The 25,505-nt window shown below is 47.8% G+C and overlaps 1 protein-coding gene across 21 annotated transcripts in view; it reads right to left on the bottom strand.

Annotated features, from left to right (window-relative positions):
• Positions 1–5,468: 5,468 nt before the first annotated feature.
• Positions 5,469–25,505, bottom strand: part of IKZF1 (IKAROS family zinc finger 1) — a 97,840-nt gene continuing 77,803 nt past the window's right edge. For 13 of the 21 annotated variants that reach the window (XM_024990854.2, XM_005205098.4, XM_005205106.4 and 10 more), the window contains 3 exons: positions 23,061–23,186; positions 17,778–17,912; positions 5,469–9,931 (listed from right to left, as the gene is read on the bottom strand). In XM_024990854.2, coding sequence (XP_024846622.1) covers positions 9,222–9,931; positions 17,778–17,912; positions 23,061–23,186 — 971 coding nt within the window. In that variant the 3' untranslated portion in view covers positions 5,469–9,221. The remainder of the gene's footprint in view (positions 9,932–17,777; positions 17,913–23,060; positions 23,187–25,505) is intronic. The other 8 variants (XM_005205105.5, XM_005205109.4, XM_059885722.1 and 5 more) reach the window with 5 other exon arrangements.

Genomic DNA, 25,505 nt, shown 5'->3' on the forward strand with positions numbered 1-25,505 from the left:
CTCGGCCCGCCCTTGCCCACAGGAAGCAGGAGGGAGGAAGCTGACGGGGACACAGCGGCAGGTGCGGGGAGCAGAGGCAAGGTGCCCAGAGGCCTGGAGTCCCACCGTGGCGTCCCTCCGAGAGGGAGCAAGGCTTTGAGTGGGGCAGGCACTGCTGCGCTGCCTTCGGGGCCAGAGACCCTGGGAGTGTGCACGGGAGGCCCTGGATCAGGCAGAGCAGAGGGAGGGAGGCCGGAATCATGCAGGGAGAAAGAAAGTATCTTTGGACAATTCACACACTCAACGTCACATCTAGTTGGTTTGACAAAACATGGGAAAGAAGAAGTGAAATTTGTCAACTGCACCGAGATCCAGGCAGTTCACTTCAGGGGACAGCTTTGGTACCAAATTATCCTTGTTATGCAAATCTCCTCCCCAAGCGGCCAGCCTCCAGTTGTGCCTGGGGACTGCGGGGGCCGCATCTGCTTCCCGTCCTGTGATCCCCGTAGCCACAACACACCTGCTGGGCCGGCGCAGCACCCCGCTGCCAGGGAGGGGGCGCGGGCGGCCTATGCTGGGGGAGCAGGGTGGGGGGTGCCCGGAGGAGACATCACACAGGGATCATGCCTTGTTCCTGTCCTTGGCTTTGCCAAAAAGCGGAAAAAGCGAGGGGACTTCACACTGAGGTTTTCACCTTCCTCCTTAGGAAAATACAGCCCAGAACTTGGCATGTTTTGAGGCATCTGGTCCCAGCTGAGGCCTGAGGTCCGGGCTGCACCAAGTTCCCCATTTCCTTCCTGCCAGCATCAGCCTCAGGGGTCCCCAGCCCATCCCCGCCTCCTGCATCTCCCTCCCCGGGCCCCCCGCCAACTGCCACGGCCAGTGTCCGGGTGCTCAGCTGGCAGCTTCTTCACAGCCCGCTTCTGGTCTCAGCTGCTTTACTGGGCCTGCTTTTCGGCCTCTCCTTCGTGGAGGGAGTTTGGGCGCCGGGCTCCGCGGGCTTCCCTCCTGTCTGGGACCATGGCCCTCTTCTCCGTGGGAACAGAGCTCTGCCGCCCTCCAAGCTCGCTCTGCCCTCGGGCACCTCCTGGGTCCATCCTGATTTCTCGCTCTTGACCACATGACTCTCAAACTGTGACCTGTCTTCACAGCTGACCCATTCTCGTCACCCAGTGCCTCCCCAGCTTCCCCGCTCAATCCCTCTGCCCAGCCCACGCTGCCCTGCCCCTCACTAACCGCTCACAGAGGACCTGAGATCTGGGGTCAGCACCTCACAAGTGCTCCGCACACAATCATCTCAGTCATCTTCAGTAGACAATTACACCCGTCCATGTTTACTGACCCGCATCTCAGTCTGCCGGTTGCTGTCACAAAACGCCAGATACCAGGTGGCTTGTGAACAACAGAAGTTCATTTCCTGCAGTTCTGGAAGCTGGAAGTCTTGAAGTCAGGGCCAGGTGAGGGCCTCTCCCGGTGGTGGATTTCTCACTGTCCTCACAGGAGACAAGGGCTGAGGGAGCTCCTGGAAGCCTCTTTATTAGGACACCAATCCCAGCAGGTGGCGCTAGTGGCAAAGAACCCGCCTGCCAACGCAGGAGACCTGAGATGTGGGTTCCATCCCCGGATTGGGAAGATGCCCTGGAGGAGGGCGTGGGAACATATTCCAGTATTCTTGCCTGGAGAATCCCATGGACAGAGGAGCCTGGCGGGCTACAGTCCATGGGGTTTTAAAGAGTCGGACATGACTGAAGTGACTTAGTACGAAGCAATCCCACAATGAGGACTCCATCCTGATGACTCAGTCACCTGCCAAACGTCCAACTCCAAGTACCTTTGGGAGGCAGGATTTCCACATATGATTTCTGTGGAGACACAAACATGCAGACCGTAGCAAGCACCTACTATGTGCCAAGTAACTCTTCTTGACACTGAAGATATGGCAGGAAAAAAAAAAAAAAAAAACCCTGCTCCTGGAGACCACACCCCAGTGAGAGAGAGTCAAGTCCTCTGCAGCCCCACTGCTGGAAGGTTATGCCTTTCCCCCCTTGCCAGGCCTCCTGCCGGCTCCTCTCGTCACTTGCCTGCTTCTCATTATGCCACTCTCTTCTCTGCCTCCGGTGGCTCCCCTGCACCTGCTTCTCTCCTCTTCACACTCCTCTGGCTGCAGGAACTGAGCTTGCTTTCTCTTGCTTTCCTGGGCTCTGCTGCCTGCAGGATGAGGGTTCTGCTCCCCCTCCCCTTTCCTGCAGGGCGCGGGCTCAGCCCCCTCAGGTGGTGCCTGAGTTTAAATCCTACCTGCATCCGGCGGGGCAAGTCTGCCTGGAGTCAGCAAGCCCACTGTGGTCAGGCACTGAAGCTGGTTCCTCTAATCTAGGTTTCACAGGTAGCACAGCTAGTATTTTGATTTTCCACTGTCTGACTCTCTTGTCATGGCAAACCCACTCCAGTATTCTTGCCTGGAGAATCCCATGGACAGAGGAGCCTGGCAGGCTGCAGTCCATAAGATCGCAGAGTCAGACATGACTGAAGTGACTTAGCACACGTGCATGAGTTGTTTTAAATTTAAGAGGGGAAGAGAGAGACATTATTAATTTTGAATAATTATTTATTTTGTTAATAATCAACTATTAAGTTTCTTCCTCTGTCAAAAAAGAGAGGGAGGTGGCAGGGCTGGAGGAGAGGGTTAAGGTTGTATCTGCCTTGATGGGGACCAGGTGGGTGGGGTCAGCTTATCTGGACTTGAGGAACTGGTCCCATATTAGGCAGGTAGACTCCACCCAGACCTCCTGCTCCAGAAAGGTCAGGAGTGGGTCTCTGGAAACTCCATTCATGAGAACCAGCCAGGTGATTCTGAGCTGCATTTGAGAACCAGGGTCATGGGGGATTTCTGGATGCCCCAGGGCCCGGGGAAGGTGGTGTGGGTGAGGAAATCTGGAGGTGGTCTTGAGCTGGGAGCTGGGAATTTGAGTTAATGCTGGAAGAGGCCAATGGGAGGACGGGAGCCTGGCCATGAGGCAGAAGTGCTATTCTAGGAGCCCAGTGGCTCCATTTCCCCCTCGTCAGAGGTCACAAGGGCCAGGCTCTTGGGGAACGAAGAAAAGATCCAGGCTGTGTCGGCAGCACCTGAGCTCCAGCCCTGCCTGGCAGCTGTGCTGGGCTGCTCTCTGGGTTCCAGTGCAGAGAAAGACCAGTGGGGTTCAGAGTGATGCCTGGGCTTCTGAGCAACAGGGGACCCCTGCCTTGGTGGTCTGAGCACTTCTTCCAAGTCTTGTACTGATTGCCTAGCTCCTAGATGGCTGTTTCGAGCCCTGCTCAGGATTTGGAGTTGAGAGGCTGGCCATATGAAAAAAATGAGACTTTTGGCAACAGCCGAGCAATCCTATTCCTTAGAGTGCACGTACTTTTAGGGAAAATGCAGAACTTCACCAAGGAATCACAAAACCTCCAAGATGTTTTATTTTGATAGAAAATATGACCAATTAATTGGAAATGTGATCAGAAATCGTTGGCACCTGAGCCCCCAATTCTGATGTTTAGCTCCTCAGATTTCACACTAATATATAAAACACAGCATGTTTTGTAAATTTACAGCACTCATCAGGAATAAAATTGGATGAGCAGCTGTCTTAAGGGAGGATAAAAAACTGCACTCAGGAAACTGCCAGAGCTGCCCCAGGGGTAACAACAGAGGGGGAGCTGTCCAGAACATGCCAGGCTGTTCCAGGTGTGCAGGGAACAGTGTCTGTCTGACAACTGCAGCCACACCTCGCTTCCTTCACTCAGCATCTTCCAGGCCCTCTGTGCAGACAATCAGGCTCTTTGAATCTTGGTGCATCCACCTGGAAGCAGTTGCAGTCGTCCTGGGGCTGACCAGGCAGACTGTTCCTGACTCTTGCCCCTCCCAGGCGTGAATGTGAGCTGTTCTGCTCCTCACCATCACCTCTGCTCATTACCATGAAGGAAACACCCTCCAGGGCTGACTTCCCAGAGTGGGGCTCACCAGGTTGGGCACATGGGGTGGGTGCACCCCTGACTCACTGAGGGCTTGCAAGGGGACCAGAGGAAGCTTAATGGCATACAGCACCAAAAAGATGCTGAGGATAATCATTCTTAGCATGACTTCAATAATATAAAAGGTAGTGAAAACCAAGGAATGAAGTCTATCATCCTGTGGAATGCTCTTAAAGTGAGGGTTTTGAACTTCACCCTCACTTGTTACCACGTCCTGGGTTCCAGGATGGATTGCTGCTCAACCCCTTCCCAAGCTCAGTTGATGAGCTTGAGAGATGAGGGCAGGCCACTGCCCTCCTCAGATCTCTTCTAGTTGAGTGTTGGTCGTTCAGTTCAGTTTGCAACCCCCCACCAGGCTCCTCTGTCTGTGGAATTCTCCAGGAAAGAATACTGGATTGGGTTGCCATTTCCTTCTCCAAGGGATCTTCCCAACCCAGGGATTGAACCCAGGTCTCCTGTGTTGCAGGCAGATTCTTTACCATCTGAGTCACCAAAGAAGCCCGCTTCTAGACACACTCATTAGCCTTGGTAAGGTACACACAAACACATTCCTCACTCTCACAAACAGACCCAGCCCCCCACCACCACCACTTTGGAGTCACTTTTCTGCCTTAAATTGAGCCTAGGTCATTTCTGAGTTAATGCAGACACCCTTTATTTCTTGAATCCGTGACCACTGAGAAATAACAGGATGTAACTGTGAAACAGCGGATCTGGCAATGGTTGTGTCATTACCTCTCTCTAAGCCATGTGTTCATTCAGTGCAGTAACTTAAGGGTGCCGAAAACTTCTTTGAAGGATGCTGCCCCGGCCACTGACACTTACGAAAAGCCCCCGATGCCAACGCCTGATGTGAAACTGAACAGTCTGCGGATTTCATTCAAGTTTCACCCCATTTGGATCAAATGTTGAACCGTGTAAACTTGATCACTTCATCTTATTTACTAGATTTGAGCCCACACCGTGTCTGGCTGGTTCTCCCAAAGGGCCAGAGGGTTTTAACCACCGAGCGTCTCGAGCAGTGCGCGTCTGTGACAGACAGAGTTGAGATCTCCCAGCCCTGCGCGCCCTGCACTAAACATGCAGCCCAGCAGGGAGACTGCCCTCAGGGTGGCCACTGCGGTCAGCCCTCGCCTCTATGCTCCCCCCCTGCCGCCCATCGCTGCACATGGCATTAAGCACTGCTCTAAGAAGAGCTGGGGAACATGTGTTATATTGCCCACGACCTCCACTCACCCTCCAACCCACAAGTACTCCAAGCCTAGCACAGCTTGAACAGGAGGTGCTCAGCCTGCCGAAGTGAACTGATGAACCAGCAGCAACGGCAAATGCATATGATCACAGATGATCCCACCTTGTCTTGTACCCGCCCCCAAGCCCATCTTCCTCCTCCAACTAGGAGGGAGTCTGTAGCAGGTGGCAGGTCTACACGGTGATTCTCTCAAGACCAGCGCGGGCTTCACAGCATGAGGCAGACAGAGTATGCACTGCATTTATTAGTTCTATCACCACAGAGTAAGCATTTGAAAATGTGTACAAAAGGATACTCTATTCCTCCAAGGCCACGCCCCTGTTCACAGCAAAACAGAAATAATTTAACATCATCATAGAGGCAGATTGGAAATACAACTGCATTTTCTCATTTACAGTCCTGTACAAGTATCTGCCAGAATGGCAGCTGCACACCTAAAGATGTATTAGATAGATACACATAAACTGAACCCTGAACAGTCACCACACACAACATTGTAAAAAAGTGTATTAGAAAGTATTGGAAACAAGATTGCATATTCATTTCTGGTCACACTTGTTCACAGTGAATGCTATGGCACCGACAGCACATGTGCTTTTTTCCCTTTAATTTCTGATGTCTGTATATCTTAAATAAGTCTAATTTTGGTTTCTTTTAAAGTAAAACAAACAAACAAAAAAACACTCAATTGAAGGAGAGAGATCTGGATTGCGAGTAGCGCTGCCCCTTCATTATTGCTGGAACATAAGTGCACGAGAGAAATAGATTTACTTCACGACTGGTCTACAGCAGTCCATGGCATCTTGCTTTTGTTTTGGCAAGAAGATGATGCTAAGAAAGTCCCACTGAAAACAAAACAAAACAAGGAAAGGCACAAAAATAGAAAAAAAAACAAAAAAGAACTCACATTGCATTGAGAGATAGCTGTCTTTCTTGACGAACAGTCTGAGATCTCATTTTTGGTTGATTCTGAACTGGAAGTGAAACGTGCTAGTATCTGAAATGCTAGGTGCTGGGACACGCCCTTGGGTGACACAGCGATAGTAACATGATTCTTTGTAATGTCTTTTCTGCAAGGACAAGCCCACACTCTAAGATACGTGATGCAGGAAGACCGGGGTGAGGAATAGGGTCCAGGTGTTCTGAGTGGAGGGGAGCTGGGTGACCAGGATGGGCCAGAATGCCAAGCAGGGACTTCTCTTGATCAACAGAATCCACCTGCTCCTGGTGCCCCTCCTTTGGTTGATATTTATTTTCAACAACGAGAGTGCATGAAGCCTAGTGCCTCCACAGTTGTCCCCGAGACACACACTCACATCATCAGTAGCCGAACAAACCACAGAGTGAAACGGGGTAAGGTCATGCAAAATGCTACTTTTACCAGCTAAAAGGAAAACGTCAACAGCTTTGGGTACAGAACATGGCCACCTTTCAAGCATAATTTCATTACTTGTTGGCATTAATGAAACCTTACTTTAAATACAATAGTTTCAGAGAAAAATGGTATTACATTAGAAAACCACAACAAAAGGTGTGTAAATAAGGTTATACTGGCTACCAAAGGCGGAGAGAGGGAGGGGAAAGTCCTGGGGAAAACAACTCCTCAGCCACTATCTACAGTGGTGGGTTGAGGTCCATCTGAAGCCACAGGGGAAAAGATAGCTCTGTCCAGCCAATGGGCCCTGTGGAACAGATGCGGCAGGTGAAACTGGCCTGCAAAGTGGACATACGAGCAGTCTCTCACCCTGAATATGCATGCAGGGGGATAAGGTGGATCTGTCTTACAACTTCATGTTGAACGAATGCTGTCCACAGCCCGGAGTCCCCCTCTGCCCCTCACCCAGTGCCTCAGTGTGTCACTGACCAAGTTACTACAAGTTTGCCTATTTCCAGGTTCAAAATGTCACACAGTTCCGTAAGCAAAGAATCCCATGACTCAAGGATGCTAGGTTGCCACCCTTTCCACAATATTCAAGTGCACTTGGGAAGGTAAGCTTCTGAAGACTGAAGGTGGGGGACAGTTCATTGAGAGAATTAAAATGAATCCAAAGGAACAGGAGTCACGCTTGAGACTGCTGACTGGGGACATTCGTGGCAGGGCTTTCATCTCTGGAAGGCTTCCAGACCCTTGATTGGCTTACAATTCCATTAGAGCAGTGGTTCTCCACTAGGGACACCTTTTTATTCCCAGGGACATTTCTGGTTGTCAACTGGGGGGTCTACTGGCATTTGTTGGGTAAGGGACCAGTGAAGTGATAGTCACTCAGTCGTGTCCAACTCTTTGTGACCACATGGACTGTAGCCCACCAGGCTCCTCTGTCCATGGGATTCTCTAGGCAAGAATACTGTAGTGGGTTGCCATTCCCTCCTCCATGGGATCTTCCCAACCCAGGGGTTGACCTCATGCTGTTAAACAGCCTAGGATGCCTGGGGAAATTCCCTGCAACCCAGTATCCAGCCCCAAATGTCAAGAGTGTTGAGCTCAGGATCTCTGGAGTTGGCTGAAATGCAGAGATGCTTGTGCACAATTTTTGCTGTTTCCTTATGTTCTTTGCACATTTTTGGTGATGAAAAATACTGGAAACTGTATGCCCTTCCTGCCAGATGGTTGAGATGAATGTTCTTAACGATAGCATGCACCTATCCTATTGCTTTCCAGGTTAGGATTGGAACCCATGGACGTCTCTGTGGGCCTTTGAGGGCATGAGCAGTCTTCACCTCCAGGGCCATCTCCCTCTGTCCAGCTGGACCTTGAGTCCTGGACACGCCCCCAGTCAGACAGGTGCACCCCGCCTAGGTGGACACAAGGATGCAGCTCTGCCCTTGGGGGAAAAGCGTGTCAGATGGTTTGAAAGTGTGATTTCAAATAAACAGGTGCTGTGTGTGAGCAGCAGCCTCTGGACTTCACCTGCCAAATTTCCCTGACCTGAAAATGGTCATTCTGAATCCTTTAATGGATATTAAAATGAGAATACTATACACAGAAGGCAGGGAGAGAAATATACCCACAATAAGAACCCCTGCTTGGAGCTACAACACAACATTAAATGAAGTTTAGGACAGACTTTCTGCGGGAAAATAGGTCACAGGTGGAACCTGGGCAGGAAGGAGAACAGAACCAGACATGAGTGTGGAATTTAGAATACAGGTTTGGTTTCTGAGGGATTTTATCATCTGAACATTTCAAAAAGAATGAACGTCTAAATTTCAGGGCTGGTGTTAACAATGTAGTGACAGACTCTGGGGGCCCTTATGAGATGAGAGAGCAGAGAACAGTGGGCCCAGGTGCCCCACGGAAATAGAGTTCATTCCATGGGACAACAGGCCTCTGGAGGCTTCTGGGCTGGGCAACGTCATGACAAGGTTTGGAAAGGGAGAACGAATCCGAAAGGCTCTGCCAGCCCTCCCCTCCCTCGGCCCGATAGTGACTTTTCCCGGCAGTGTGCAGAATTTGACTTAGAATAATTTTCTTCCTTTGGAACCTGTGGCCTGTCGGTGCCGGATGCACGCAGTTTCTGGCCCTGAGAGGAGGGCATTTCACCCCAGGGTCATGGTCAGGGCCACAGTGCAGGGGCTGTGAGCAGGGCTCCTGGGACCCTGCAAACCCCATCTGGTGCGCCAAACCACGCTCAGCACGGAACCAGCTCATTCCTTTCTGGGCTTCCGCCTGTTTCTATACAATTCTCTCCGAACATGACCTATCACTTGGAGGCTGGCGATTTCTAGGAAGCAACAGGGGAGGGGATTTCAGCCTGCGGTCTACAGAATCGTCTAGTAAGAGAGCATTCCGGGGGCTCCAAATGGAACCCCGCATCTAACAAGAAAAACGTCCTGTTCTCAAAAGAAAATCAACCAACTCAGAACAAAACGAAGGACCACCTAGAGGACAAAGCACAGCGGTCCAGTCCAGCCCCGGCTGCCTGCCCAGGGGTGCGTGCAGGGCACGGATGCTCTTCCCTCGGGCTCGCGCAGTCCATGTTTAGCTCATGTGGAAGCGGTGCTCCCCGCGCGTGATGTGGGACGAGAACTCGTAGCGGTCCTGGCTGTGGTAGCCGCACATGTTGCACTCGAAGGGGTCTCGGAAGCCGTGGCAGCCCATGTGGATGGTGTACATGACGTGGTCCAGGAAGAGCACGCGGCAGTGTTCGCACCTGTACACCTTGAGGGCTTCCCCGCTCGTGCCGATCACGCGCAGCGCGTCCGGGGGGCCCTCGGAGGCCGCGCGCAGCACGTCGTAGGCCGCGTGCTCCTCCTTGATGGACAGGCCGTTGCGCGCGTGGGGGTTGATGTGGTTGGTCAGGTAGATGAGGCCGCCCCGCTGCTCCTCCGTGTTGCTCTCGGTGTCCGTGGAGTCTTGGCAGCTGTTGCTCGGGGACGCCTCGCGCTCCGAGGACGCGGACTTGGCCTTTGAGAGCAGCAGCAGGTTCTCCACGGCGCCGTCCTGGGCTGAGTGGTTGGAGCGCGCGGGGCCCTCTCCGTGCGGCTTGTGGAGCTGGTACATGGGGCTGAGCACCGGGACCACATCAGAGCTGCCAGGGGGTGTCTGCACCAGGGGGCGCAGGGACTCAGCCCCCAGGTAGCTGATGGCGTTGTTGATGGCCTGGTCCATCACATGTGTCTGCATCATCTCGTTCTCCTTCTCGTAGCTGGCACTGCCGTCGTAGGGCAGTTCCGACAGGCACTTGTCCCCTGTGGGAAGCGGGTGACAGTCAGAGAGGCCCAGGTTACCTCTGTGCCCGGCAGCAACAGCTGACATTTACACCCGTGGGGGCAACGATCTCGGGCAGACACATAATGTGGACATCAGCAAAATGGGCAAAGCTGACACGTCTCTGCCTGCCCTGTACCTGGCATGGTGCCCTGCCTGGGGGTGGCATTTAAACCAATTTGTCTACACAAATCAATAAACGAACAGGTGAACCAAGGATGGTGTGCCAATTTAAACAGTGCATATTCAAACACCAAACCAATACTTGTATTTACTCTGGTTGTTAATAAACATTTTGAGTGTGCTGAGTGTGCTAATCACTTCAGTTGTGTCCGAGTTTTTGCGACCCTATGGACTATAGACTGCCAGCCTCCTCTGTTCATGGGATTCTCCAGACGAGAATACTGGAGTGGGTTGCCGTGCCCTCCTCCAGGGGATCTTCCTGACCCAGAGATTGAACCCATTTCTCTTATGTCTCCTGACATTTCTCTTATGTCTCTTTACCACTAGCGCCACCTGGGAAGCTCTAAATATTTTTATATTTAATTTAAAATTAACATTGAAATGATATGTTTTCATATAGAGTTCTAAGTAATTCACAATGGCTGGTTAACATCACTAATTTATTTAATTCAAGCAATTATAAGATTATAACAATGTGTGATATATCATATATTTTAAGTTCATAACTATAATACTCTAGAATAAAGCTTAATCAAAAATACAGAAACTTTATATTCTTCATAGTGAAATGGTATCAGTCTTGTCAACAACAAAAATCTGGCTCTGACTTGCGTGAGAGTGAAAAGCACCATCATATGTACCAGCCTCCACATCTTCCCTGGCCTCTTAATTCCATGCCTGCTTCTCAGTTCTTAGCAGCAAGGAGCCTGTGCTGCAGTTATTTGGTGGAAAGTTGGTAGAAAGTTGAGAGCAGACTGAGCAAGTTCCAGGGGTGACATTTACTTGTTCCTTCAAACAATTACTGAGCAGGAATGATTTGCAAGAAATTACTGTCAATGACTTGTCAGCAAGTTTGGCCTCAAGAAGCCTAAGATCTAATATCATGGTTGGTAGGAGGCAGCGAGCTCGCTTCCCCTGGAAAGGGGAAATTTGAGAAAAGATTTGACTTCTTGTAATTAGCTTTTGAGTACAAGTTTTCAGAAAGAAATAAAATGAATATCCTTGAAGATAATACCTTCTTGATGTATAGGTTCTAAGCTCAGTAGGAAACCTTGGCTTCATTAGCAAATTCATAAGTGAACGGTCTGCCTCATTGTTAAGGTCTGTTGATCCACATTACTTTTGGTGGTGGTTAGTTAATAAGTCATGGGCAGAGGGGCATTCAGAGGCAGGTCTAAGCTGTTTACGTTTCAACCCTCACTCTCTTTCCTTCTCTCAACACACGTCCACCGAGTGTACACCCTGGACCAGACAGGAGGGACAGAATGGCCAACAAGTAACATCCTTCACAGCCCACAGGGGAGACAGATGTTAGTGCATGGTTATATAGGGCACATTCCTGTCTGAGAAGTTCTGTGAAGGAAAAGGAAGGTTTGCTATGGGGACTTAATTCTGCTTTCTAGTATGATGAGGCATATTTCTGGATAGTTAATGTCACAGATAGTTTAAGGATTATTAATAAGTCTGGGAATTATCAAAGGAAGCTGGAAGGCTTTGAAGGAAGAAGGGCCCTTCTCCATCACATGTGTGCAAGTGTGCTAAGTTGCTTCAGTCGAGTCCAACTCTGTGCAACCTTATGGCCTTGGAGCCTGTCAGGTTCCTCTGTCCATGGGATTCTCCAGGCAAGAATACTGGAGTGGGTTGCCGAGCCCTCCTCTAGGGGATCTTCCCAAACCAGGGGTTGAATCTCTTATGTCTCCTGCACTGGCAGCTGGGTTCTTTACCACTCATGCCACCTGCACAGCCCTACTGGTGGAAGGCAGAAGTGAGGATGCCTCTGGCAGCCCAGGGGCCCAGGTTATGGCTGACGGTGGCTGGCGAGACCGATCATGGTGGAGACCCCCACACCTCCCACATTGAAACCTGACATCATGGCCTGCAGCCAGTTCCAGCAACAGAAGGGTAAACTGCTCCAGAGTTTCTAGACTTACTAACAATCCTTAACAAATCTGAGGCCACTGATAGCTATCCAGAAGTATGCCGCATCAGACTAGAAAGCATCCTTAGGTCCTGCTTCTTGCTTTGTTGCGAAGTGTATCATACAGTGGCCTGGCTCCCTTTCATCTCAATCTGCTGGTAGTCAGGAGTGGCACATGCCCTGACAATGGTACTACATGACCCTTACATGACACACAGATATTTGTCTGTAGCCAGCCACACCCTCTGCAGAACCAGGACATATTGGAATCTCTATGGAAGTTGGGTGGCAGTGATCATAGAGGTGGTGTTTCTCCCCATTAAGGTAACTGAACAGTAATACAGAAGCCATGTGATTCCCCCCCTATTTTTGTATCGAGGGGATAAATGTCTGGTTACAGTAACCCCAGAGGATAATGAATCCCTTTAGCCTGGTCTATCACTTCATTGAAGCATGGCAGGGTGGGGAAGGGAGTGGGCTTCATGACAATTCTGATACATATAAAGTGCTTATAGCTCCACCCAAAATGGTGCTTTCCCAGTAATGATCCCGTTTCTCCCAGAGTTATCATTCTGTGCTTTCCTGAGCAACTGTTCTTTGAAACTGGGTATCAACAATCAAAGGATGTAGGGGGAAGACCCATGTGGCATATTAAAACCACCCACAGAATTTCTCTTCCCTTAATACTCCACAGAGTAAGAAAATCCCACAACATTCACTTTGGCAGAATGCTAAAGAAAGGTACATAGTCTAAGGAAATACATATTTATAAAAATCAAGGAAAGAAAATTCTGGCATGAGATACATGGCTAAGCTTGACAGCTGATTTTACTTATAAAACCTTAACTATGAAGCAACAAAATCCTCAGCAGTTTCCTTAACATCCTCATATCCATAGAGAATCAATTCAAATAGCTGTCTTTTTTCACTTCTGATCAAAAAGCAGTTGAAGCCTCTCCTAATGAGACCAGGTGACACTGGATGAGTGAGCGCTGAGGCTGATTCACTAGGTGAGAGATGCGAGTTAAGTCCTTGATGCTGTGCACTGGGAGGAAACACCCCAAGGGCCAGAGCATCCGCTGGCAGCTAGGAATACTTCCCAACCAGGTACAGTGATAACTGGTTTAGAGCATTTAACCAAATCTCAGAATGAGGGAGAAAGGGCAGAGAGGAAGTCTTTTAACAAAGACTGCACTTTGCCTTCCTTGAACTCCTCCAACCTCATCTCTGGCATTCCTTCAGCATTGAGAAAAGCTGAACTCGCTCAGAAAAAAACAAACAAACAAAAAAACCACATCTCAGATACAATGGGAAGAACATAGCAAACATCAGTCAAGCTCTATCAGCCCAAGTCAAATAAGCAAGATGAAAAGAAAAGGTCATGGTTACTGTGAATATATTTTCTAGCAAGATAAGGGAAGAAAGGAAGTTAAACATAGAACAATAAGCCCATCCTCAGAAAAAGCCTAATTCAAAGAAGAGAAGAATGCCTCATAACTGCTTTGTGACATGAATTCAATTAAAAAGATACTGAAACATGGCGGGCTAGAACAACACAAGAAGATGAGAAAGGAGATTTTTAGATCTCAGGAAACAAAATGAGGTCCAAACAGTGTTATTTACAGATAATACAGGGATTAGAAATAGCAAGTAATAGAACATAAACTCCTGAAAATGGAATCACAAGATAGAAATAGTGAATAAATGTGAAAAGGGCAAAAAAAAAAAAAAAACAACCAACTTAGAGAAATGCTAACAGATATGGAAGACTGCTGCTAAGTCACTTCAGTCGTGTCCGACTCTGTGAGACCCCATAGATAGAAGCCCACCAGGCTCCCCCGTCCCTGGGATTTTCCAGGCAAGAACACTGGAGTGGGTTGCCATTTCCTTCTCCAATGAATGAAAGTGAAAAGTGAAAGTGAAGTCGCTCAGTCGTGTCCGACTCTTAGCGACCCCATGGACTGCAGCCCACCAGGCTCCCCCGTCCCTGGGATTCTCCAGGCAAGAGTACTGGACTGGGGTGTCATCACCTTCTCTGATATGGAAGATAAACTCTCCAATAAAAGGACGACTGGTATCTCTGAACAGAGATCATAACAGAGGGAACAAAATACATATTCATAAAAAAGAGAATTTCCAAGAAATGGAAAAGAAGGGAATCCCCAGATTAAAATGTCAGGAAATTTTTATTCAGAATGCAAAACACCAAGACACAACCTAGTTGTATTCAACTTTTAGGTTAAAGAAAAAACTCTTCAGGCACTCAGACAGAAAATGGAACTCTTGCCTTCAGTCATGATGGCAAAATCTAGAAAGTTCTAGACTGGGGGAACAAAGACAGTGACCAACCTCACTCATCACAATGTTCTTCAAGAAGAAAGGCAGCAGGCAGGCCTCCTCAAACACAGAAAAGTATATGGAAACAGAACTCCTGCAGGAGCTTATTGAACACAGCTGCTTGCATGCAAAGTCCGATGAATTAAGAGATCACTCAAAATAAATACAAATGGTAGTAAGGGTCTTCCCCAGTGGCTCAATGGGGAAGAATCTGCCTGCAATACAGGAGACACAGGAGACGCAGGTTTGATCCCCAGGTTTGGGAAATCCCCTAGAGAAGGAAACAGCAACTCCCTCCAGTATTCTTGCCTGGAGAATCCCATGGACAGAGGAGTCTGGCAGGCTACAGTCCACGGGGTTGCAAAGGGTTGGACACGACTCAGTGACCAAGCATGATAGTAAGAGGGCTGGGTCTGAGCCTCTCTTGAATGAAAACTTGGAGCTCTTTCAACCCCACCAGTACTGGGCCAGCTTGTACAGTAACAGCTGGGTTCCTACACACTCTTTCTGAAATTATATAAGAATATAAACTCAGCTTCTAGAGGTAAAGAGAGGTCTTAGAGGTCCATTTCCTTTTTGATTTTTGGCGTGGAAAAACCATGACAAGGGAGGAGTGGTTGATGAAAACCCCATCAAGTTGATGTGAGGGCAAGAGGCATTATTCTAGAAATAAACTGCCAAGCACCAAACTCTCGGGGAAACATCCAGCAGAGCGCACTGCTGGCTCAGAGCCCCTCTTTCCAATCTCCACTCTGGCACCCTCTACCTCGGTCCCCACCCAGCTTCTCCTATGTGGTCCACCTCTCCCCAGGGACTTCTTTTAACCTTAGTTTTGTTTGATCAGAGAGAGGGGTTCTGTTTTTTTTTATATATATATATATATATATTTTTTTTTTTTTTTTCAACACAAAAACTATCTAAATCTCAATACAACACCTAAACTGTGCTCTCACTGGAGGTAGCTCAGCAGAGTTTCACCGATGGTAATTTGGTCTGAAGTCTCCATCAGCCACAGGGGCTGAAACACCCATTCACAAAGCCCTTGGCACCCTGTGGCTCAGCTGGTAAAGACTCTGCCTGCAATGAGGAAGACCTGGGTTCGATCCCTGGGTTGGGAAGATCCCCCAGAGAAGGGAAAGGCTACCCACTCCAGTATTCTGGCCTGGAGAATTCCACGGACAATGGAGTCCATGGGGTCGCAAAGAGTCAGACATGACTGACTTTTTTTTGGCATCCTCCAGTTTTCTGATCTGAAGAAGGAAGTGGTACCCAGCTCCCCAGGGCCCATGACGGTCCAAGCATCCTCAGACACACTTGCTGCTCCATCTCCCCTGGTTAAGGGGGCCCCATCCCCCCTCCACCACACACGGCCTCCTGGGAGGGGTGGGGGCCCTGCTCTCACTCTCACCTGCTGCCGCTTGAAATCCCACCCCCAGAAGTCAGTGCTCTGAGTCACCTCACTCCTTCTGCGCAGGAAGTGAGTGGCCTCCCCATTCTCACAGTCTAAAGGCTCACACTCCTGTGGGCGACTCCCCACACTCTGTCTCCGGCTGGTTCTTTGAAAAGTGTTTTTTAACTGATTCCTTCCTCCCATCACCCCTCCCAACTCCAAACCTACAAAAAAACCTCTAAATGGAGCCTTTTCTTCAGCGTCGGAGAGAGGCTGGAACCCAAGAACCTGGCCTCCCCTTGGGTCCTGTCCCCTCCTGCAGGTCAGCACCCACCCCAGGCCTCACTAACTACTGACCCCATTCTAGTACCATCCTCTCTCCTAACACACATTCCCCAGGTTCCCACGGGGCATCATTCAGAAAGTCCTTCAAAACGGACAGATCAAACCCAGACTGTCGATTCCCAGAACCTGTCAATGGCACACGTGTCCCCGAGTCCCCATGACTTGCGGTTTCCATCAGCCGTGTGGCCCCCACGTTCCTCTTTCACCAGCCTCTGCCCCATATCTTCCTCTTTCCAGGCCACCAAGGCCCCACGTTCTCCCATTTCCAATCAATTTTTGGCACCAGAGGTCTCTATTTTCCAAAAGGTGACTCCAGTTAAAGACGTGCCAGTGCTCTCTTCTGCCTGCTGGGTTAAAGCTGCATTTCTCACCTTGGCATTTGAAGGCCATTCACCTGTGACCAGAGCTGACTGGGGCTTTGCTACTTAGGGGATTCCCTGAGGGTCCGTGACTCACCCTGGAATCTGCTTCTCGAGCCTGTCCACATGTCCCCCTCAAGTCCCCAGCCAGCATCACCATTGCTCTGTATTTGTTCTGATCTGCCTAGAATCCTCCATTCTTCCACTGTGAAAAATGTGTAGAAATCCTCTTCCTAGCTCAAGGTCACTGTCAACTTCACTGACCCTCCCCTCCCCCATCCTCTTTCCAGATACCATCTTCACATTGAGGATTTTAAATGTTCTCACATCCTGATGTTACTCTATGTTCATAAAACCCTGTGTGTGTGTGCTTAGCCACCCAGTTGTGTCTGACTCTTCGTGACCCCATGGACTGCAGCCCACCAGGCTCCTCTGTCCATGGGGATTCTCCAGGCAAGAATACTGGAGTGGGTTGCCATGCCCTCCTCCAGGGGATCTTCCCAACCCAGGGATCAAACCCAGGTATCCAGCATTGCAGGCAGATTCTTTACTGTCTGAGTCACGAGAGAAGCCCATAAAAGCCTGTGAGATATGTAAAGGATGGAACTTGGGCGGCAGAGGAGAGTCATTTCCAAGGTGAGCTCACACCCTCAGGCTGAGCCCCAGCCCAGCGCCTCTCTACCCTCCCACCTGCCCAGGTGTTACCCTAGTTACACTTCCAGCGTCGGGGCTGGATGACACGGCTGTGGGTATGCCCACCATCTACACTGGAGGAGAGGGTTACCCCACTCTGACAGCACTGCACAGATACCAAGCAGGGAAAACGGCAATCAAGGCCGTGCCTACTCCTTGCTGTGCAGCTCGCGGACCAGTTGCCCTGCAGTTCTGTCCTTTTAGACTTTGAAGTAGCCCTTGTGGGGAGTATTATGAACTTTGGACAAAGGAGCCATTGAGGCTCAGCAAGGCTGTTGAGGCTGGGGGTCTGAGCGCTGTGCCCTCTGCCCTGGGCTCACTGATTAGCCATCCCCAATAGACACAGAGCAGATCTCACCAGGTGCCCCAGACCTTGCAAAACCACCTCTAAGAACAGCCCCTGGGAGAAGATCTGGTATTATTTTTAAGAAGCCTATCGGAAAACCATTCCGAGAGACTTGAGAAATATTAAGCTTGCTAATTTTTGCTTTTTTTTTTTTTTAAAAACGGGATATGTTTCCTTTCTTTTTCCCTCAACTAATCACCGTCTAAAGCACCCACATGGTTGTTCTTTTAAGAGACAGGAAACGTTTAACTCTTACCAACAAATTTCTGAGGCATAGAGCTCTTACGTTTGGCGACGTTACTTGCTAGTCTGTCCAGCACGAGGGAACGATCTGATCCCATCTTGCACAGATCTTCTGCCATTTCACTGTGATTAGTTTCTTCTTTAATGACTAAAGTCAAAGACAGTTAGAGAGACCAGTTTAGAAACGCTTATAGTCAAAGGATTCGGTCTCGTCATCCAGCGTTAAATCTGACATGTGTTAAGTGCCTACAAGAGCCAGGATCTTTGCGGAGATTATTTCTAATCTTCCCAGCAACCCTGCCAGCCACACAGAGGAGGATCAGAGCTGATGACACCTGCCTTATCCCCTAAGATCAGGGAACAAGCACCACCACTCTCCCCAGAAGCTGGACTGTGATTTTACAATTGTGTCCCGTTGACAAGTCCTCTTAACATTTCAAGTACTCCCCAGTACACTCACTCAGTCACTCCTGACAACAGCCCTCTTGAGAATGAAAGAATTCTCAGCTAGAAATGATCTAAGGGTCTGACTCTGTCACACTGAACAGAGATGTAGGAGAAACCTGGTCACAAGAATGCTGCAGCCAACCCTGGTGAGAGGGGGAAAGAACTCGGGAGTTCCTGGGCCCTGAACACAGCAACCCGGAAAGTCAACGAACAAGCGCTGTAGGAAGTCTAGAAATTGTGGAGATGAGAGGTGATCTAGGGAGTACTTCTAGCTGATTGTTGCTTTGCTACGTCATCCCTTTCTTTCCATAGTTGAAGATACAGCTATATATTCTGCATAGCCTCTCTGTGTACTAGTTTTTATGGTTGGACTTTCGGAAATATCAATTTTTCACCTCCTTGAAATTTCTCCTAATACACAAGAAGCTAAAAATCTAAACTGATTTTCTTCCTAATGGCTAATCAATTCTTCCCAAACCAGTTCTGCAGAGTTCATTGAAATCCCACTCCTCTGTGTGCCTTCCTTTCTTAGATAGGACATGCTGATTGATCACAGGGTCTCTGGAAGGTTTATCCATTTCTATTATTGATTTAGGAGAAGGAAATGGCAACCCACTCCAGTGTTCTTGCCTGGAGAATCCCAGGGACGGGGGAGCCTGGTAGGCTACCATCTATGGGGTTGCACAGAATCGGACACGACTGAAGTGACTTAGGATAGGATAGGATTATTGATTTATCTGTCTGTTCTTCAAAGAGGTCCAGCTGACAGCAATGTTTTAATATAACATTGGACATTACTTTTCTTCTTAAAAAATGCCAATTCCTCTTTTATTTTTCCACATACACTTTATATTATTCCAACAAGATTGACAAATTGACAAAATTTGACACCAATTTTGTGCTAAAAACATCCCATGACCCCAGAAGACACACGTGTAGCATCCAAGCCTTTCTCCCCCATGGCTCCCCTGTGTTTTCTGGCCCCAGCACAGCTTGTGAGGCCAGAAGCAATTCTGAGCGTTCCTAAGCATTTTTTTCTTAACCTTTTTTTTTTTTTTGCAGTACCATGAAGCTTAATGAGATCTTAGTTCCCTGCCCAGGGATTGAATCTGTGCTCCCTTCACTGGTAGTTCAGAGTCTTAACCACTGGACTGCCAGGAAAATCCCTATTTCTAAATTTTATGTTTTCATTGCTTCACAATCAATGCCACATTGAAAAAATATATTTCAAATCAGTTATTACCACCGGTAAATGTGATTTTTTTAGCCTTGGAAATGTGGGGTTTTTTATTAAATAGGTAAACATAATAGCCCACATCCTGATTTACAGGAGGGGTATGAATAAAACCCACAGAAGTCAATTGCACTGGTTGTGTTTCTGATCAAGCTAATATGCTTCCTGATGTGCTCATCCTTTTCTGCAAACACAGACTCTGTAGCCTGCCCAGAGTGCCTACAGCACCTTGAGCTGGGTTTCCTTTCTGCCAGATCATGGGCCTCCTGAGACCCTCAGAGCCACCACAGTGAGGGACCACAAGTCCAGAGCTCCCAGACCACTGATACATTTCTTTCTAAGCTTCTAACACAATCTGTGCACCTAAAGGCTCAAGAGAAATTTATGTTTTCTATAAAGACATTGGGAAATTATAGCAGATGACCAGAAAGCTTCTTCATAAATAAAATCATATTCAGAAAAATTAAGTCTTGGCCATGTTTCATAAACTAGGCTTTGTCTTTACCTAAGCCCAAAGAATGGCCTCAACCTAAGGTGGACTGGAGGGGTTCAAGCCTGTTTCAGGGCCCATGTGCATGCTTGTGAGGCCGGGTCCTAGGAGGTGTGGGAGGGATGCACATGAGAAATGCACAGAAAGTATAGATCAACCGGCCACAGCCCAGTGAGGCCCTCACCTACTGCCTGCCTGCGCCTTGATGCAGCCTTGAAGGACCTTCTTCAAAGGGCTTTTATGGATCCTCCACCAGCATGAAGTTCACACGAGAAGCTTTCTCATCTCCTGAGAACAGGACTAAAAGCCACGTGTGGAATTCCAAACCATCTGACCCCCAAAGGGGATCAGTTCACATCTTAGGACTAAATGAATTCTGACCGTAGGGTACTATGTAATATATATATCCCTGACGTAGAAGCGTGTTGACATGGACACAGGAGACTCCAGCTCCAGGGAGTCCCTAATGTGTGCATTCGGGTGAGGGCATGATGCAGATCTCTGCTGAGAGCCTTTGCATGAGATCAGACAGGCAGGAATTGCCCAACTCCCACCTAAGAGACAAGCCTAAGAGGCATTCGGAAACAGAGTCAGAAAAAAAGCTTGCATCCAGGTCTCGGTGAAGGAGAAGCTCCTTGAAGCCCGCTGGACGTTAGGGCTTGTCTGCTTAGTCGTGAAAACAGTGGAGGCAACCAGTGAGCCCTGCAGGGCCTCTGGATCATCTTGCCATCCCAATTCCATGTGTGCAGTTTTGGAGGGAAATTCAGATTACTATCTCAGTAGAGTCCCCTGGACTGCAAGATCAAACCAGTCCATCCTAAAGGAAAAAAGTCCTGAATATTCACTGGAAGGACTGACGCTGAAGCTGAAGCTCCAATACTTTGGCCACCTGATGCGAAGAACTGACTCATTGGAAAAGATCCTGATGCTGGGAAAGATTGAAGGCAGGAGAAGGGGACAACAGAGGATGAGATGGTTGGATGGTATCACCGACTTGATGGACATGAGTTTGAGCAAGCTCTGGGAGTTGGTGATGGATACAGAAGCCTTGTATACTTCAGTCCATGGAGTTGAAAAGAGTCTGAGATGACTGAGTGACTGAACTGAACTGATCTTCAGTAGACTTGGCATGGTATATAATATGTCCTCAGTAAATATTTGTTGAGTAGATAAATGACTTATTTAATCATTCATTAAAAGCACTGACTTCCAATACCCATTTTTTAACCGAAAAATGCAATATCAAGTATTTACATTTTATTTTAAAGGACTATAATCATCTTCTCGTCCCTTAATCTCCTATTCGAGGGTTTGGCCACAAACTGATAAATTATTATTATTATTATTAATATCTACTTTCCTCTCTTCCACTAAGCTACAATGCCTTTATGTTCTAGAAATAGACCTTAGACTTTGAAGGAAGTTAAAAGATAACTTGATGCAGTCTCCCCATTTTACAGGTGAGAAGATTAAGGCCCAGTGAAATCAAATGTTGGACCCAGATTGACCCCAGATCAGCGGGGGACATGGTACTAGGACCACAGCATCCTACTCCTTGATGCCAAGACTACTCAATTTTTAGGACTTTATTCTGACATTGACTATTCTTTTCTCTGATCTCAGCTGCCATTAGTAATCTGAGCATTACTGAATTCGCTTAATAGCACCGAAGCACACTTAAAAATGGGGCTTCCCTTTCAGTCGGTAAAGAATCTGCCAGCAGTGCAGGAGGCCTGGGTTTGATCCCTGGGTCAGGAAAACCCCCTGGAGAAGGAAATGGCAACCCACTCCGGTATTCTTGCCTGGAGAATCCCATGGACAGAGGAGCCTGGTGGGCTACAGTCCATAGTGTCACAAGAATCGGACATGACTTAGCAACTAAAACCACCACCCCACTTAAAAACAGGATAGTAAGCCTCATGTTATACGTATCTAATCCAAATAACAAAATAAAATAAATGTTAACATTTAAAACTAATAACCTGAGAGCTCCCTGGTGGATTTTTCTTTATGAGCCATTTATTAAAGTCAGAAAGCTGAATGAGGCTTGATAAAATCTCAACTATTCATTTAACATCTACTCCTCCATCTGGTGCTAGTAGTTAAGAACTTGCCTGCCAATGCAGGAGATGTAAGAGATGAGGGTTCAGTCCCTGGGTTGGGAAGATCCCCTGGAGGAGGGCATGGCAGCCCACGTCAGTATGGCTGCCTGGAGAATCCCATGGACAGAGGAGTCTGCTGGGCTACACTGCATAGCGTCGCAGAGAGTCAGACACGACTGAAGTGACTTAATATGTATGCACACCTCCATCCAACAAGGATTTTTCCAGCAGTCATGCTAAATGAGCAGTGTTTTGAAAGAGGTGAACTTGAGCTGATCTATCCATAAATTTCATGTCTTAGAAAATCAGAAAGGTGCTTTTGACAATACTGCTGTACCCTTGAGTAAATTCAGCCCTTTCCATACTCTCTCTGTTAACACCTTTCACTTCAGCTTGTCTCCAATCAGAGCCAAACATCTTGAGATGCAACAGATACCCAGCAAAGCATCAGAGCACGAGGGAAAAAAGAAGCTTCCCTCGAATCCCGTGCCAGCTGCAGGACCACAGACAGTCAGGGTCTTTCAATTCCCCATGTGCCAGGCAGGTGCCAACACCGATGAATCAAAACTTGGCCTGAACACTCTTATTTGATCCACTTCATAAAAAAAAAATCATTTTTATAGCCAGATTTCACATCTTAGCACAAAGAAGCAATCTATACTCCTAGGTTAAAAAAAACCATCAAAAAGAAAAAAAAAAAAAAACAGAAAAGTAAAAACCTGAGACTTTCAAGGGTCGCTATGGTGATGGACAGGGAGGCCTGGCCTGCTGCGATTCATGGAGTCGCAGAGTCGGACAGGACTGCGCGACTGATCTGATCTGATCTGATGATCGTAGAAGCTGATCCAGATTTTGGGAGGGAGGGGTTTCATGAGCACGTGCTCCCTGGCGAGAGGAAGTCTGGGAAGGCTGGGGAGCAGGAGGCAGTGCTAGTGAGACTTGAGTGGCCGGAGCCGCCCCTCCACCCCCGCGCGGGCGGGGGCGCGCGGCGCGCGGCAGGCAGCCTGTGCCCTCGGAGCTTACCTGGGTACAGCGTGCCTGGGAGGCCCATGCTTTGCAAGTAGTTGTGGCAGCGCTCTTTGTGTTCCTCTAAAGAGCTTCGCTGTTTATAGCTTCGGCCACAATATCCACATTTGTGAGGCTTACCAACTGCGGGAGACACAATGGAGTTCGAGACCCCGATTAAAGAGCGGCCATACGTGTCGTGGGAAGGCATGCAATACACTTCTTATCAAAAAGGCAAAAAAATAAAAAAAAAAACACAACCCCTCCATTCTTGAGAGCTAAAAGTATTATGGACTCAGTTACGATGACTGAATTTTAAAATGTGAGTGATCAGGGGTTTCCTGAGTGTACCAAGAACTCCTGTCGCCTTTTTTTCTTTTTAACTTGTTCACTGTCCGGCCTACCAAATTCTCTCCTACTTAAACCATGAAGTCTGTCTTTTAACTGAAGAAAACAAACCACTGCAGTGTGATACCAGGGATGCCCAACACCAAGGCAGAGATGTGCGGAAGATGTACCCACGCTGGCAGGATAATATACACAAGTCAGCCTCTTGTCCACTTCTACACCACGGGCCAGGTCTGGCATGACATTGGTGCCGGATTTAATGCTATCAAAGTGAATTCAACTCCTAAATTAGTCTGAAACTAATAATCTGAGGTCTGGAAGAAACCACAGTGGATAAACAGACTTTAATGAAATAAGCATTCTGTTCCCAAAATGTATTTTCTGGTTCTAACTTGGAAAAGCTCTATTTTCTCCCCTCAAAGACCCTTAGAATAGTGTGGCTTCTCTTCAATAGAGCACCCGGTCCAACAGAATTCACTATGAAGGAGGAAATGCTCTCCCCCTGAGCTGTCCAATGCAGCAGCCATGAGCCATGTGTGAACACTGATTGAAGTATGGTCTGTGCCACTAAGAACAGAAATTTGAACTCTAATTTTAAGTAATTAAAAAGTAAATCGCACCTATGGCTTGTGGCTACTGTATTGAGTAGTGTACTTCTATACACAGTTTAGTTCTCCACGAATTTTATTGAGTGATATTTTGGGAAAAGACTAGCACAAATCCGTATCATACCTACATTTAAAGATTATAATAGATAGCATTTTAGGAGATGAAATGGATAAAGGATATTCTATTAATTTCCATCCTAAAGCCAGAATCTTCTCATTCTTTCCTGCTCATATTGTTAGATTTCACATATTTGAGAGTATTATGTCAAAATCTATGCCATCCACATAGGAATGTTTGGTGAAATGGCTTAACGAAAGCTTGTATTGGTTAAATCTCTTACTTAGGTGAACAGAAGCTGCAGTTTAAGACAACCAGGATGAAAACCAAAATTTGACTTCTGGAACATTTACTAGTGGGGAAAAAGAATAATTCTTTATCTGGAGAGAGTGCTGTATCCCTAACCGGGGAAACAACACTGAAATATACAATGTTGCTTAAAACTGCACTTTTTGTTGAGTATGCCCTTTAGAAACTAATAGAATAAAGATAACTCACTCCATGTCCTTTCTTGGAAACACTGTAACTTCAGCAAATTCCTGTACATGTGGCCTGAAAACCCATTTCTATCTGAATACCCATTTCTGTCTGAGTATATGATTGACTTTAACTCTGGAACACACTTCAGTTCTTGGAAGCAACTGAACTACAGTGTATCTTAAAGTGTAGCCCACTATTTTGTAGGAAGGAAGGTCACTAGCCAAGCTTGCAACTTCCAAAGAAAGCAGAGAAGAAGGGAGGGGGACCCCCCCACACACCATTCCAGACCACCCTCTTATTAGTATGGGACAAGTCCTATAGCCGGAATCTCAGGCCAACACCAGTTGCCAGGGAAAGCCACCAAGTTGATGGCAGTTTTTAGTGGGATGGGAGTGCGGCCACTTCACAATGGAATGGAACACAACCTCACTTAGGTTTGTAGACAAAGGCTGACGTCTTCATTTTGTTCCTACGAAATCATCTTGTAGAACCTAAATCTCTGTTGTTTTCTTTCTTCCCCCAGGAGCTGTGTGTCAGTGGCACTTTCTGATGGCAGAATCACCAGCAGCCCTGGATCAATGATAGTTCTCCCCCTATAATTTTATCTACTTGCTCATCAGTGAATCCTTAATGGAAATAAACTGTCCAAAGCCTATGACTATCTATATTGTTAGCCATACTTGGAGCAGGACACCATCACGCCACAAATGAAATAAGCAGGAATGGAGCCAGAATAACCTAAAACACAGCACTAGATGTTTCTAATTTCACCACACGACTGATACACAGAAGAGATTTCTTTGCAAACCAGAGTGATCTGGGATGACAAGGGTAGGTGTCAAGCTAAGACTGAGTCTTTGCTTTTTCTACCAAAGGGGTGCTGTGTATCCTACCAACTCCAGTGCAGCATCACTACCAACGTTGATGGTGTTGGCTTGACTCTACCAGAAGGGTACTGGTGAAGTGGCT

The sequence above is a fragment of the Bos taurus genome, chromosome 4 (assembly GCF_002263795.3).
Source record: "Bos taurus isolate L1 Dominette 01449 registration number 42190680 breed Hereford chromosome 4, ARS-UCD2.0, whole genome shotgun sequence".
NCBI classification, from domain to species: Eukaryota; Metazoa; Chordata; class Mammalia; order Artiodactyla; family Bovidae; genus Bos; species Bos taurus.